This window comes from Chrysemys picta, chromosome 4, assembly GCF_011386835.1.
Source record: "Chrysemys picta bellii isolate R12L10 chromosome 4, ASM1138683v2, whole genome shotgun sequence".
Classification (NCBI taxonomy): Eukaryota; Metazoa; Chordata; order Testudines; family Emydidae; genus Chrysemys; species Chrysemys picta.
Window position 1 is genome coordinate 144,766,868 of NC_088794.1, and position 16,189 is coordinate 144,783,056.

A 16,189-nucleotide genomic window follows, 5' to 3' on the forward strand; every position below is an offset into this window, starting at 1 on the left:
CCCCAAATCAGAGCAGCCCCTCCCCCTGGCCTCTACCCAGCCACAGCCCCCCCAAATCAGAGCAGCTCCTCCCCCTGGCCTCTGCCCAGCCACAGCCCCCCCAAATCAGGGCAGCCCCCACCCCAAACCGGAGCGGGCCCAGCCGCAGCCCCTAAGCCAGAGCAGGCCCCGGGGCACCCGCGCCCCACCGCCGCTCTCTGCCCCGCGGAAGAACTGACTGAGGCGCCCCAGCCCCGCCCGGCGATGGCGCAGCGCGAACGCGGGGGGGAGGGGGCGGGACGTTCCCGCCCTTCCGGGCGCTGCGCGCCGCGCGGGCTGCGGCTCCTCTGCGCAGGCCAGGCCCGTTTCCGGCGGGCGGGGGCGGTGCCGCGGCGCTGGCCTGTCAGGGGCACAATGGGCGGCGGCGGCGGGGTGTGAGGGACGCGGCGAGGAGGAGCCGGGGGCAGCTGCTGCCGCAGACATGGCCGCCACTGCCGAGCTCTTCGAGGTGGGTCGGGGCGGCCCTGGGTGAGGGTGTATGTATCCGTCCGTCCGTCCTGCCTCCCTTTGGGGCCTACGGCTGGAGGGGCAGCGGGGCCGGGGGATGTGGTGAGGCTCCACAGGCTGGCAGGCAGCGGTGGGGGAGGTCTCGCTGAGCTACACTTGGTGTCCGAGGTGAGGGGAAGCAGAGGCTCCAGGGGGTGGGATTTCCTCTCCCAGCGTTAGGATTTCCTCCCACGGGCGGCGGGTGCTAGACTAGCTGGCGGGGGCTGCAGCCCTCAGCAGAGGAGTGGGGGTGAAAGCCGGGACACTTGAGTTCCTGGGGGCTGGTTTCTTTCTGGGCTAGGCCCTGGGGTAGCTGGTTGCTGGAGGGCCGGAGATGTGCAATGTTGTGAGCTCAGCCTAAACTCAGTGCTGTCTTGGTTGTCAACAGTAAATTCTCCCGTCCGACTCTAAAGAGCAGGCGACTTTCAACTTCAGACACAGGTGCTGGAATGGGAAACAACAGGGGAATAAAAGCAGAACTGAGACGGGGTTGCTGTGCTGGGAGAAGAATAGATATGAAGGGATGGGAAAATGGATATAAAGGAAAAATAGTGGGGGCTGTGTTGGGTTAGGTGCAATGGGGCATGTAGCTGCTGGTTCCCCTCAATGACGGCTCCAACAAAGACATTCCTATTGTGTCTTGCTTTATACTGGATTGTAAACTGTTTGGGGCCAGGAATGGTCTCTTTGCTATTTGTTTGTATGGCACTTAGTCCTGTGGTCCAAGATTAGGGCTTCTAGGTGCTATAAATAATATAATTTTTCCATGGTGTGAGCACTGTTGTAGTAGAGAGATTTTGTTCTTATAAACCATCTCGATGCTGACTTGACTCCATGCAGTGGCAAATGAAGTACCCAGCACATGCTTCATACATCACCTGGAAATGTTCTATGGACCAGTTTGGGAACATTTGCATTAAACCTTCCCCCTGGCCAAGGGAATAGTTATTCTGCTACTGTATTTGAATCAGATACATTGTGAATCATTATTATGACCGATCCATGTTATAACACAGTTTTTTCTGGCTTGTATCAAAAGAAAAAAGCAATGTTAAAACACTATGTTATAACTGCATTAAGGAGCCATATATTCACACCCTTTACTTTATAATTGTTTGGAAAAATATGTTTGGCCCTCAACCTGAAGACAACGTGGTTGCATTTTGTAGTGTAGCTGTTGGATATGCATAAAACACTAGGTCTTTTCTGCATTACAAAATGGAATTGGTTGTTACATGACAAAACATGGTTTGCAGTGGTGGTTTAGCTGTGTTGGTCCCAGGATATTAGAGAGCCAAGGTGGGTGAGATAGTATCTTTTATTGGACCAACTTCTGTTGGTGAGAGAGACAAGCTTTCGAGCAATGAAGCGCTCTTCTTCAGGTGTGGGGAAGGTACTCAGAGTGTCACAGCTAAATACAAGGTGGAGCAGATTGTTTAGTATAAGCAGCTAACACATATTGTCAGAGACCATTCAAAGGGAAATGGCCTGTTAACAAATCTGCAATCATAGGACAAAAAAGGGGTGGTTAGATTATTGTAATAAGCCACAAATCCAGTGTTTTTATTGGGTTCATGATTTTTAGTGTCTTGCAAAGTTATGAATTTAAGCTACCAGGCTCATCTTTTGAACTTGTTGTGCAGGTTTTTTTTTTGTTTGTTTGTTTTTTTGAGGATGAGGACTGAGAGGTCAGCTATGGAGTGATGGTTTTGTGAAAAGTGTTCCCTCTTGGATGACTTATTTTTTATCTTTTATCATTTTTCTGTGCGAGTTCATTTGCGAGTGTAGTTATTGTCAGGTTTCACCTACATAGACATTTAGTGCACTGGATGAGCTACTCCACATGTTGTGATAGGCATCTTGAAAGATGTCCTGTGGGAGATATTGATCATCATGCCAGTGGAGATATGTCTTCCAGTTTTGCATCTGTTTTGGTAGGGTCTGTTGCTGCTTTCCGTTGGTCCTAGTCTGTGGGGAGGTTGCTTCTGATGATGAGCTTGGAAAGTTGAGGGGTTGTTTGAAGGCCAGAAGAGTGGGCTGGGGAAAATTTCTTTCAAGATGTGGTCCCTATTGAGTATAGGTTGTAACTGTTCAATGATACCCCATATGGGTTGCAGTGTGAGGTGCAGGTGACAACTAGGTTTGTGTAGTTGGAGTGGTTTCCCACTCTCCTCCCCCCCGACCCCCACATTGAAGCAGATTCTCTCTGGGTATTTGGGTGGTCCATTCCATGTTGGGATCTACTTCTCTGGTGGAATGTCCTTGTTCAACGAAGGCAGTTTTAAGTATGTTAAGGTGTATATCCTGGACTTTCTCCTTAGAGTAAGTATACTCTGTATTGCCTGGCTGTAAATAAAGGATTTCTTGGTGTGGTTACAGGATCTGTGAAGGTAAGTGTGGTGATCTGTGGGTTTATTTTATATAGTTCTCTGTAGAGTTCCATTGTTGAAGCTGATTTTGGTGGCCAGGAAGTTGATGCTGGTGCAGGAGTGTTCTAGAGAGAGTTTGATGGATGGGTAGTGGTTGTTTTTGAAGTTGTGGTGGAAATCTATAACAGATGGACCTACACTCTCTCCAGAAGATGAAAATATCATTGATGTATCTCAGGCATATCATTGATTTCGTGGTATATTTGGCCACAAATTCTTCCTCAAAGTGGTCCATGAAGAGAATGACATATTGGGGAGCCATCCTAGTATCCATGTCTGTTCCCATGGTTTGGACAAAGTGTTGCTGAACGTGAAATTGTTATGGGTGAGGATGAAATGGATGAGTTTGGTGGTGTGTTTGGAGTGGTTATCTGAGTGTTGTCCATTGTCTTGTAGATATTTGAGGCAGGCAGCAATGCTATCATTGTGAGGGATGTTGGTGTGACATCCATGGTGCAAGGATGATGATTTGGGGGAAATTATTAATGTTGTGGAGTTTCCGCAGGAAGTCAGTTGGGCCCTGGAGGAAGCTGGCCTTTTGTGCGGTGAGTGGTTTGAGGATGGTTTCTGAGTCCTGATCATCTGCCAATAAAAGTGCCATGGCCAGATAAGATGGATCTGCATAGGTTCCCTTGTTGGTGTATCTTGGGAAGCATGTGGAGGGTGCCTCATGTGACTTAATGGGAAATGAAGTTGTAGAGTTTCTCTTGGAGTTGTTTATGGAAGGATTTGGTGATGTTTGTTTGTTTGTTTATTTATTTATTTATATGCTTAAGTACCTGTGCGAATTGTGATATGGGGTCATCTTTGACTTCTTCATAATAGGTGGTGTCGGAGAGTTGTTGTTTGGCCTTGTTAATGTAGTCATCGCGGTTGAGAACTGCGATGTCTCCCCTTTCTCTGCTGGTTTGATTACTGTTTGATGATTTCAGGGACTGTGTAGTTGTCCTCTCAGCGGTAGAGAGATTGTGGTAGATGTGATGTTTACGGATTTCACAATCAATTTTCCTAAAGCAATCAATGTAATGATAAAGTGTGTGATTTTATCACTGTGGGGTATCCAGTCAGATAATTCTTTTTTCTTATGACTATTGGTGGAGATGTGTTAGTTGTGGGCTGTGTCTTTGTTGTGAAATAATTCTTTGAGGATGGGTCTGCGAAAGAATTCTAATTCTCCATGTTAGTAAGGTATCAGTTTCTGTGATGGGGCAGAAGTTCAGTTCCTTGGAGACTAAAGATAATTCAGCTCCGATTAGGGCTGGTCTTGATAAATAATGATGATGGGGTGTTGTGTAGTGTCTATATGGTGAGTTCTGGTGCCACGGTTTCTCCTGGAGTTGGGGTTGTGGAGTTGTTGTAGTTGGTTTTGCTTTTTGTTTTTGTGTTGGATGGCTGTCATCAGGTTTTTTGATAGATGTTTTAGTTGTTTTGCATAATCCCCAGGTAGTTGTCCTGTTGTTTTTTTTCCTTCCAGTGTATGGGAGTATGTGATGATTTCTTGTTTGAGATGGTCTCCTTTGGAGTATGTAAGGTACAAGAGATGGTTCCTAAGCTTTTCTGAAGTCCTTCTGCAGAGCTGTTCAGTGTATTTGGAGTTGTATGTAGTGGTCAGATTGTTATTGATGATGTTTTGTTTCTTGCATTTGCCCAGGAAATAGATGTCGCTGTTAAGTTTTGCTTCCTTTTTCTTTGTGTTGTGGAATTTCCATTTCAGATGGCAAAATTTGATATCGATCATGTACCAGAATTTGATACCTATATAGCAGCCATGTTGAAATTGTAGTGTGTAGATGAAGCCTTACCCTAGATACCAGGTTTGAAACATTGTTCCCTAATATAGGTATACAGTCTATTTTTGTCCACTTAAGCAAATAAGTTGTAATAGCTTTTTAAATAACTGTTAGTCAATAAGCTGCTTGTGGGACCTCTCCTACTAGTGTTTGAATTTGAAAAGTGATGTGTATTATGTTGGTAACTGGGTTGAACATAGATAGAGGAAGATGTGTTACTGCTCATTTGGGCAGAACTATGTTTGAGAGATATTTTGAACCTGATTATGCACCCTGGTGTGGACAGAGAGTTAATGAAAATTGATGAGCCAGAGGGGACTTGAAGAATCGATCTGTCTACTGAGTCAAAATAGAGTTCAGCTATGATTATGGCTGAACTGGATTTTAACATGGTTTGATCCAGTTTGGTTCCATTTGCCCAGGCCAGACCAAACTACGTTATTGCCCAATTCAATCACAATTGTCATTAAATTCGGTTGTTTTGGCACTGTAGATACAGTCCCATATATTGCTTTGGTGCTAGAGGGAGGTTCAAAGCTGTACAGAAAATGCCTGTTAGAGTTCATCTGATGATATCACTTTTACAGATTGGGTGCTTAGAAATGACATTTACAGTAAATGTTATTTTCTGCAACTGTGGAAAGGAAATGTAAAATGCTTACTCAACCATCAGATTGCTCTAGATACTCTTTTTTTATTGTACAGCTGTTTGAGCTTTTATGTAATACTTTCCACTATTCTAATTCTTGCCAAAAGAGAAGCAGCAACAGATAATTCAGTACTAATATTCTTTTTGTTGTTGATAATGTTAAAGAGCTCTTTTTTTGTTTGTTTGTTTCTAAAGAGACAGAAAGATTGGACAGCGATGCTTTACGGGGATATTTATGTTCAGTACATGTTAACTATCTTCATACTATAAAGGATGCACAATTTGACATGTACTGTATAGTTTCACATTCCACCAAAAAAACTGGGATATAAACTACTACAGTAGATTATTGTTCAATACAGTTGTAATAATTTAATCTATTTTCAATAAATGTTTTCCCTTCTTATCAAGCTTATACATTTGCAGTTGAATGTGTTACGTAACTCTCAAAGTGACATTATCAATTTCAAAATCAGGTATCACTTACTGCAACATCAATCAAATCAATATACAATTCACTTACTGTAACTTCTAAAATTACTATAATTTAAAGATTGGAGAAAAAAACTATTTTCTAAGTTTACATTGATCAATACTTTGTATTTCCCTTGTGTGTGTGTAACTTTCACACAACAATGAGGAGAGGAAAATGTGAATGTAAAATTACCAAATTTGGTCAGGAGGTAAAAGGACTTATCTGCTACATTAATGTAGTTTTACCTTAAATCAAAAATATGATTAGATATCAAGTTGATTTCCCTTGAAAATGCTGCTCTGAAGAATCAAAAGACACCCACACATACAATATTGAATGATTTCAGATTAAATACCGTTTGTGGGCATGTCATATTATACATTATATATTGATGTGCATTTTATTCCCTGCAATATTCTCAAATGTAAAATGTACTGAAACCTATATATAAATCATGATTTAAATCACTAGTCAGGAAGACTCGATTTATTCATGGATTTCTACATAAAAGTGCATTTTTGTTGGTTGTTATAACCTTAATACATATTCTTCACAACTCAGAGATAGATGTAGGTTTCATTTTTAGAAGGTACACACTATACGTTTTTAAAGTGATTTATTTTGAAAACTTTTCAGATTAGTTTTACAGCTAAATCAGAAAATGAATGATTGGTTATTTCATTTTCCAAAGGTAATTGAAGCAGATATTTCTGAAGTTATTGGGAGGTGAACTATCTCCAATTCAACAGGTTAATCGTTAATATTTGAAGGATTTTCTTGCCATGCTGTATTAGGAGGAGAACATCACCAGACAGACATTTAAATTGTTTTATTTAACTAAAACAACAACGTTATGTATTCTGGATTTTTTTTCTTCAACAGCAAACACATAATATTTTAACAAAAGAAGCATATGAATTTTTGAATTTAGTTAAACATTCAAGTTTTTTAAAATCAGGTTTGTTTTTGTTAATCGTTTTTAACTAAAATAGTTAAATGAAATATTAAAAAAAAATTAAATCAAGTCTGGTAAACATGAGGAACTTAAAATATCAGTCATCTTCACCTTCATTTTCCTGTTTCTTCATAATCTGGAAAAAAAAAAAACAAGCTTTCCTGCTTTTTCAGGTCCCAAATGATTTCTCAATTTGGAATGAATTAGTCCAAAGAGAGAAAATATTCTTTCTACACCGGCAGAAGAAGCTACTGTTGTTAAAAGTGAGATTATCACTTCAACACTGAATCCAAGTGCTTAATTGACTTCCACCAGTTCACTGGTGTGACTTTCTTTAAAACATCATCAGCAAACATATATTTCTTGAGTATATGAAGTTTATTATAGTTGGCATTTTGGAGGGATGATTGCTGGATATCCATGTCATAGCCAACTCCTCTTCTTCAGCAGTTAAGGTTTGACCCTGGTACTGAGTATTGAGAATATTTGCAAGAAAACGAGCTGGAGATAGTGCTTATCCCATTCGGTTTTTTTAATGCTTGTAATTTAACTCTGTCATTGCATATTTCTCTTTTTAAGATCTCACTCAGTTCCTTCCAAATTTCAACAGCATCTGCAATAAAACAGCTATTTCCCTGCATTTTGTTCAAGGCTGCAGAAATAGGCTTCAGGGTACTCAGGATGTGTTCAACATTTCTCTTAAGCCCAATGTTGAGAACTTTGGCTGTGACAGTGCCAACTATTTTTTCACGGTTTTGTTCACAAAATGTCATCAGATTAGGCCAGTTCTTGATATAGTGCTCAAAACAGTCCACTACTGAGTTCCATTGCATGTCTTGTGGGAGAGTTAGCTTGATTCCTCCAGTTTTTTCAGAGCAGCTGCTGCAAAGTGGTTGTTATGGAAGTATTTTGCAGTTTCAACAATATTAACCTTTATTTCTGGAACATTGAAGTCTTTGGCTAGGAGGTACATTAAATGAGCACTGCAACTGTATGTTGTTAGCTTGGGACTCTCTTCTAAATTTCTTCTCATCTTGGATACATTTGCAGCATTGTCTGTGACCAAGCTGCGTACTAGACATTTGAATTTTTTATTCACAGTTTGTTATAGCTTTTACTGCTACTTGTAAGTATTCTGCTGCATGTGCATTTCCTGATGTATCAATTGTTTTTGTAAGGAAGAGATTCCCTTCTTCTGTTGTCATGCAAGCACATACAACAGGATCATTATGGACATTGCTCCACTCATCAACAGTCAGGTTTACAATTTTACCCTCTAGACCTTTTGCACGCTGCTCAATTTCTCTTTCATACACTTTATCCAGCAATTTGCCTGTGACATCTGCTCTGTTGTGTGGACTGTATCCTGGTCTTAATGACTGAACCATGTTAATGAAGTGTGAGTTCTCAATCATAGGGAAAGGAGAGTTTGTTGCATAAACAAACCGGGCAATTTTTTCATCAATTTCCTTTTCTTGTAATCTCCTGGTTCTTATCACAAACTTATTTATGGTTTCAGAGCAGCAGCTGTGTTAGTCTGTATCCGCAAAAAGAACAGGAGTACTTGTGACACCTTAGAGACTAACAAATTTATTAGAGCATAAACTTTTGTCCACGAAAGCTTATGCTCTAATAAATTTGTTAGTCTCTAAGGTGCCACAAGTACTCCTGTTCTTTTTATTTATGGTTGTTTCTGAATGATGGAGATTTTTATTTTTTATTTTTGCTACAGGCGATATACTGTGGCTATGTGACATAGATGATGTGACTGAAACACTATGATTGGCAGATAACTCTGAAACTGTAGAAAATGAAGGTGGATAGTCTTAAGAATTCTGTATGTTGAGGATGGATTCTCCTAAACAAAATAAGTCAGTGCAGTTATTTAATTATTATTACCATACTGCTCATTTAGTATTCCTCATTGCATTCACTGACACTCAGTACTACTTTAAAGGTGAAATTGTAAAAGGAAGATCTGCCTATTTCAGCTATTTATTTTTTATCACAATTGCATCTAAAATTATAGTACAATAGAGTAACAACTATATTTTTTGCTCAAACATGAGAATTTAAGAATAGTCCAGAAGGAAGACAGGCGGTCCTTAAAGAAATATAAAATAAAAAAGTTTACCTACCTGAAGATCCTGCATCTTCAGACATGTTCCTTTCATCATAAGAATGGCTGTCTGGGTCAGACCAAAGGTCCATCCAGCCCAGTATCCTTTCTACCGACAGTGGCCAATGCGTATGTGTATGGCCTTTATTGCAACGAAGTTTTTAACCACTTTCATAATGATGTGTAAACAGCAACTTAGTAAATTACCCACTGTGGCACATTGTAAAGAGTCTTTATTCTATGGCTAGGAGCCTTTTGTGGCAGATGAGTACATTGAACGCCTGGCATGGCGAATTCCTGGAGGAGGTTCCAGAGGTGGAGCAGAAGCTTTTGATCCCAAAAGGTAAATGAAAATGTGTAATTTGTTTTAACAATCTTTAATTATTCAATTTTTTTTTTTTTTACATATGTAACAGAGCTATATGCTGTGTCGGCATGTATCCAAGAAGATCTCCAACTGGGAGAATTGCTAAAATATGTGACCACAGGCCAGATTTTTAATGAACTTTCAGAACAATTTTATTTTCCCCCCTAAATATAGCAGTAAGAAATGAGTGGGGATATCCCTTTTAAAATAAAAGGGAATGGCTTCTACTTGGCTTCGTGCTTTGACAGTGGTAATTTTTTCTGGTCAAGAGGGAGAGCTGGTTTGAGGAGTGTCCCTGGGCAACAAGGCCAGCCTTCTTTTTGATGTGTTTAATAACTTTAATCAACAAGTAAACACAATGAACACAATTCTATGCAGCAATACCCTTGGGCGGGAGGGGAGTGAAAATATTCTGTACCATTTTGGTTTTTAGAGGATGGAGCATTGTTGTGGTATCTCAGCATCTTCCACAAAATATTCATTTGTTACCTAGGTTAGCATGAGAGAGGCCATGTTGGCTTAAGCAATTTTGATTTTCAGATATGTTGAAAAGAATCTGTGTTTCAATCAGTGCTGTTCATTATGACTTTACTCTCACCAGTACTATTCTTAAAGCCGTCATTGACTAGAGTATGAGTATTTTGGGGCTGGGTGGATGTCCCTTCTTCCTTTTTTAGTCACAATTTAGGAGTGCTCAGTAGGACTAAATTTAGGGTAGACCTAAATTAACTTGGATTAAGGTAGAGTGTGCATGTAAAACACAATAGCTATTCCTAAATAATTCCATGTGTGAATACCCTCATTCTGGATTAAGAGTGTCTTGTGCCTGTTTACCTTAATCTACAGCAGATCAAGCGGAACAAGACACTCTTATTCCACAATAAGAATGTCTGCACATGGAATTAGATATCTCCACATGTGGACAAGCCCATACTAGCCAGAGGTAGATATGAAGGACAAAGATAGAGGCTTCATAAATAAGGTTCAGTGACAACCCCCTAGTAAGAAGCCCAGTCCTTTAGACATAACATAAGAAAGGCCATCCTGGGTCAGATTCAAGGTCCATCTAGCCCAGTATCCCGTCTTCTGACAGTGGCCAGTGGAGGTGCTTCAGAGGGAATGAACAGAACTGGTAATCATCCCCATCGCCCATTTCCAGCTTCTGGCAAACAGAGGCGAGTAACACTGTCCCTGCCCATCCAGGCTAAAAGCCAGTAATAGACCTGTCCTCTGTGACAGCTGCAGCAGTTGGGATGGGGGTTTCTAGAATGATGCTGTCCCTGGAGTTAGACTTCAGAACTGAAGTTACCCATTGAAATGAATGGAAGAGGTTCACACTTCTGAGTCATTGTTTTTAAACAGTAGTCATTGTGTCAGTAGTTTACATTCAGGCCACATTTTAAAGATTACTTTCATAACCATAAGCTTAGATTCTCAAGAACAGTAATGTGGCCGCATTACCATATTGCTCTCTATAAATATATCAGAGGGATAAATATCAGGGAGGGAGAGGAATTATTTAAGCTCAGTACCAATGTGGACACAAAAATAAATGGATATAAACTGGCCATCAGGAAGTTTAGATTTGAAATTAGACGAAGGTTTCTAACCATCAGAGTAGTGAAGTTCTGGAACGGCCTTCCAAGGGGAGCAGTGGGGGGAAAAGACATATCTGGCTTCAATACTGAGCTTGATAAGTTTATGGAGGGGATGGTATGATGGGATAGCCTAATTTTGGCAATTAATTGATCTTTGACTATTAGCGGTAAATATGTCCAATGGCCTGTGATGGGATGTTAGATGGGGTGGGATCTGAGTTACTACAGAGAATTCTTTCCCAGGTGTCTGGCTGTTGAGTCTTGCCCACATGCTCAGGGTTTAGCTGATCACCATATTTGGGGTTGGGAAGGAATTTTCCTCCAGGGCAGATTGGCAGAGGCCCTGGGTTTTTTTGCCTTCCTCTGCAGTGTGTGGCACGGGTCACTTGCTGGAGGATTTTCTGCACCTTGAAGTCTTTAAACCATGATTTGAGGACTTCAGTGGCTCAGACATAGGTTAGGGGTTTGTTGCGGGAGTGGGTGGGTGAGATTCTGTGGCCTGCGTTGTGCAGGAGGTTAGACTAGACGATCATATTGTTCCCTTCTGACCTTAAAGTCTATGGCTCTATGACTCTCCTGCTTGCCATGGGTAATATGGGCAAGTTTCATGAACTTCTGCATAATCTAACTTTAATAAGTTAAGATTCTTTTTTAGTCCTTACAGTTACAAAGATGGTTTTTGAAATCTGAACAGTATATAAACTAATGCAGTCTGCACAGACAACTCCAATACTGCTGCTGCTCATAGCTTTGCGAAGCTGCAGCTAAGTGAAAGCTGGTCAGTCTTAGCAGCAGTAAACACTGACATTTGGAGCAGTGGTGAAACTGACAAAAATCAGGTCAGTTTCATGCAGCTGCTTGGTGGGAAAGCTATAAGCCTCAGAGGAGGTAGGCTCTGGAGCTACTCACTGGGAGGAGGCACAGGAGGGGTAGAATAGCAGAGATACCACTCTTCCTTCACTTCACAGTTGCCTGGAGACTCTTTGAGATGGGAGTAGTGAGCAGAAAGTGTGTGCTCCTTCTCCTTTCTAGTAGTTGGATCAGGTTGGAAGGGCTTCAAAGTATTTGGACACTTACTTGCCAGAGGCTAATATGAAAAAATGGATCCTCCAAACAGGGTCCAGGAACAGCATCCTGGAAGAAATGCCATCACCTTCTCCTCTGCTAATTCAGCATTTCCCCAGATGCAGAGTTCCCTGATCTTTCATTTGTTTTTGTTATTAGGGTTAGTCCTGTGGCTGTTTTATTCCTTAAATTGCAGGGGATGAGTTGGCACTGGCATTTTTTACCTTGGTGAGAAGGCCTAGTGTTTGTCTACATGAGGAATTTTTGCATTGGTATAAGTAAACCATTGTAAAAATCCCTAATGGAGACAAGTCCTTGGGCTAGTAAGTGCTTGGCAGTTTTTTTCCAAGCGGCTATATCTATATAAAAATATGAAATGCACAGGTGTAAGAGCTACAAATGTAACTTTAAAAAAAACCAGAAGCTTCAATTCTACAGAGATTGATACCTTAGGTTCAATCACTAGCCAAAGAAAGCGTCCCGCTTCCTGCAGGTGAGTGGATTTCTTAGGCCTGTGCCTTTAATACGTTTTTACTGTAGTAAGATAAACCTTTTCATATTAAAATCTGCTTTATCAAATCATCATTTTTTAAATCAGATTATTAGAAGAATTTGTAAATCATATCCAAGAACTACAGGTAATGGATGAAAGGATTCAAAGAAAGGTGGAGAAGCTAGAACAGCATTGCCAGAAAGAAGCCAAGGAATTTGCCAAGAAAGTACAAGAGCTGCAGAAAAGCAACCAGGTAAGAACTAAGGTGTATAGTCAATATTAAATTATAAAAGCTATTGAAAAATGTGTTATCCTATAAAAAAATTCTCAATACAGTGGGCCCATAATTTGCAATCAGATCTCTGTAAACAGTTCCCTTTATAAAAAAAAAAAAAAAAAAAAAAGGTGGGGCGGGGGAGGGTGTCTTATCTGTAAAACAGGTCTTTACTTCAGGGATTCCTGGGCTCTTCAGTGCCTCCGGGAGGTATTGGCAACTGCAGTGGTTCTCATGAAGGCCGTATGCTCAATCACTGTGAGTAGCTTTAACAAGACTAGCTCCTCTTCATTCCTTGCTGGGAGCCCCTGCAACAAGACCAAGAACTAGGAATTCCTCCCCACTCTCCTGGGAGTTTTTGGCAACTATCTGCTAGGGGAGAGTATTAAAGGGGAGGGAAATAATATCTTTTAAATGCAGTACTTAAATTATAGTTGCTAATGGCTATGTACTAGAGTGAAACCCATTTCTAGTGGAGTGAAGCTTTGTTGAGTAGCAAACCCTGTCCTGCTTTCTAGAATGCATGAGGACTGGTATGGTTCCACAGTGAAGTGAGTACCAGGGCGAGGTGTCAGTAGCCAGCCATGTCAAGTAGTAGGAGCATAATTACGTAAGAAGTGGTGAACAGGAGTGACCACTATTATTGAGCGGCTCAGGAACATGCAGAACAAAAGTCAGGGATAACTTTCCGTCTATGTGTGCAACTCATTGCCATGGGATGTTGTGAAGGCCAAAAGCATAACTGGGTTCACAAAAGAATTAGATAAGTTCGATAGGTCCATTAATGACTATTAGCCAAGATGTTCAGGGATGCAACCCTACCATTCTGTCGGTGTCCCTAAACCTCTGATTGCCAGAAGGTGGTTTTACCAGTCTTGTTCAATTACTTCCCTCTGAATCATCTAGCAACGACCATTATCAGAAGACAGGATACTGTGTTCGATAGATTGACCCAGTATGGGCATTCTTATGTTGTTACAAATCCAAATTTTGGGTGCTAGTCTGGGATGTGAGTATCAGTCAACTAAGAATAAAATTATAAAATATGTACCTTATTTGCAGTATCTTATGCATAACTTAAAATGTTCATTTTAAACCATACACATATGAAGTGTGTATGTTTTGTGTGTGGATTTGGCCCCGTATCTTTTAGCATAGAGAAAGGCAAAGTTTAGGGTACAATACATATTTGTAATTAAAGTCACATCTGGTTTTGGTACTTTACAAGTTATGTTTGGTATTTTACATAAATATCTCTGCTAAAAGATATGGGGCCAGATCTTCAGCTGGTGTAAATCAACATAGCTCCACTGATTTCGGTAGAGCTACGTCAATTTACATCAGCTGAGCATTGGGCCACTAACCTGTTTTATTAGTTTTAAAATACTAAAATTCCAGGTCTGATTATAGACTATTGCCTTTCATCATCAGTGTTTGCTTATGTCAGTGGTTCTCAACCTATTTACCATTGTGGGCTGCTTATGCAGCTCTTTGTGTTATGTGGGCTGCATCCACACAATATACATACTACCTGTATGGCCCTGAGGATGTCACATGGGCCGCAGCTGTGTGCTGATTGGGCCGTAAACCAACTATGGGTTGAGAACCACTTGGTTATATGGCTCTTCAGAAAAGTGTAAAGAAAGTAAGTGAACTCTGGGTAATTAGGGGTACACTCTAAATGAAGCATATACAGTAACTCCTCACTTAACGTTGTAGTTATGTTCTTGAAAAATGCGACTTTAAGTGAAACGAATCCAGTTTCCCCATAAGAATAAATGTAAATGGAGGGTGGGTGGTTAGGTTCCAGGGAATTTTTTTTTTTTTGCCAGACAAAAGGCATTACATACATTTTAAACAATTTTAAACAAGCAATTTAATACTGCAATCATCATTGCTGAGTATGAAGCAGTGGGAACATCATTGCTGAGTATGAAACAATGGGAGGTGCCCCTGCCTTACCCCACACAGGCACAGCCCACTGGCACTGCAGGATGCTGAATGCCGCAAAGCAGCTGATTGCCGCAGGCAGGAGGCGAGGGGAGCAGGGGGAAGGCGCTGATCCGCGTGGTCCACCGGCAGGCGGGAGGCGTTGGGAGGGCGTAGGGGAGCTGATGGGGGGCTGCCAGCTGCGGACAAAGCAGGCAGCCAAATGACGTTCTAGCGGAGCATTGCATGACTTTAAACGAGCATGTTCTGTAATGGAGCAGGGACGTAAGAGTGAAACAACGTTAAGCGAGAGGACGTTAAGTGGGGAGTTACTGTATCTTTCCCCATCACAGGAGTTCTCTCTAGCTGTGAGCGCTGAGCTTGTAATTTAGTTGTCCAGTTTGGTTTGCTTGTCATTGTGACTGACACTAGATAGAATCAATAGTTTACTTTTATTTTATTTTTTTAAGTACAGTAAGTGGAAAAATTGGGTATTTTATAGGCATGTCTGTGTTCTCCCAGGTTGCCTTCCAACATTTCCAAGAATTAGATGAGCACATCAGCTATGTAGCAACTAAGGTCTGTCACCTTGGTGACCAACTGGAGGGGGTAAACACGCCACGGCAACGGGCTGTGGAGGCTCAGAAACTGATGAAATACTTTAATGAGTTTCTGGATGGAGAGCTGAAGTCTGATGTTTTTACAAACTCTGAAAAGGTAAGAGCTGTCAGCGGGATAAAAGCAGTTCAAAGCAATAAGCAGTACTGCCCTAATTACAAGCTGCTACCATGACTTACCATGGTCAGACTTCAAACCAGTGAGTGACTGACTTCTTAAAGTTTCATTGTTCTGAAATGTAAATTAACAACACTAGCCTGCAGATTGCTGATAAAGCATTTGTATTCAGTGAGTCTTAATTTGGCAATGTTGGCATTTTTCATTTTATGAAATTATAAGAGATTTGAAAAATGCTGAGAGGGCAGCTTTAGAATGCACACAGAAATCTCTTGCCTTTTTTCTCTGAACCCCTCCCTCACCTCAGTTCCACCCAATAATCCATAAAGTTTTTGAACACAACGTCTGAGATTTTGTTGTGCTGGGCCAGTCTACTGGCCATGGATACTTATAATTGGAGTGTGCTTTTGGGGAATGTACAGCCTATGGTGGTGTATTCTCTCCCCTCACCAAGATTTGGGGGAATTAGGCATGAAAGCTGAGATACTTCTTAAAAGAATTGTAAAGAAGAAAGTTTCTAGTTGTCCTTACAGCATAAATCAGTACAAACTGACTAGTGGGACTGAAAGGAACAAACTGCAGAAGTGGAGCCCAGCTGCTGCAGGAAACAGGACACCGATAATTCCTTGCAGTACGTAAAATGAATGTTACATTTGAGATGTATCCCAAAGAATCATCTCGCTAACCCAAAGTACTGCACATGGTGTGCATGGTGGATAGGAATTGCTACATTTGGGATGGGAAAATTTTATTTTGCAGGCCTGGCAAAAACGTTAAGGATGGCTG

At 41.1% G+C, this 16,189-nt stretch overlaps 1 protein-coding gene across 2 annotated transcripts in view; it reads left to right on the forward strand.

Annotated features, from left to right (window-relative positions):
• Window positions 1–317: 317 nt before the first annotated feature.
• The window catches only part of EXOC5 (exocyst complex component 5), a 40,525-nt gene continuing 24,653 nt past the window's right edge, over window positions 318–16,189 (forward strand). Inside the window, exons 1-4 of one of the 2 annotated variants that reach the window (XM_008170938.4) lie at window positions 318–487; window positions 9,191–9,285; window positions 12,571–12,718; window positions 15,191–15,385. In XM_008170938.4, coding sequence (XP_008169160.1) covers window positions 461–487; window positions 9,191–9,285; window positions 12,571–12,718; window positions 15,191–15,385 — 465 coding nt within the window. In that variant the 5' untranslated portion in view covers window positions 318–460. The remainder of the gene's footprint in view (window positions 488–9,190; window positions 9,286–12,570; window positions 12,719–15,190; window positions 15,386–16,189) is intronic. The other variant, XM_008170939.4, reaches the window with a different exon arrangement.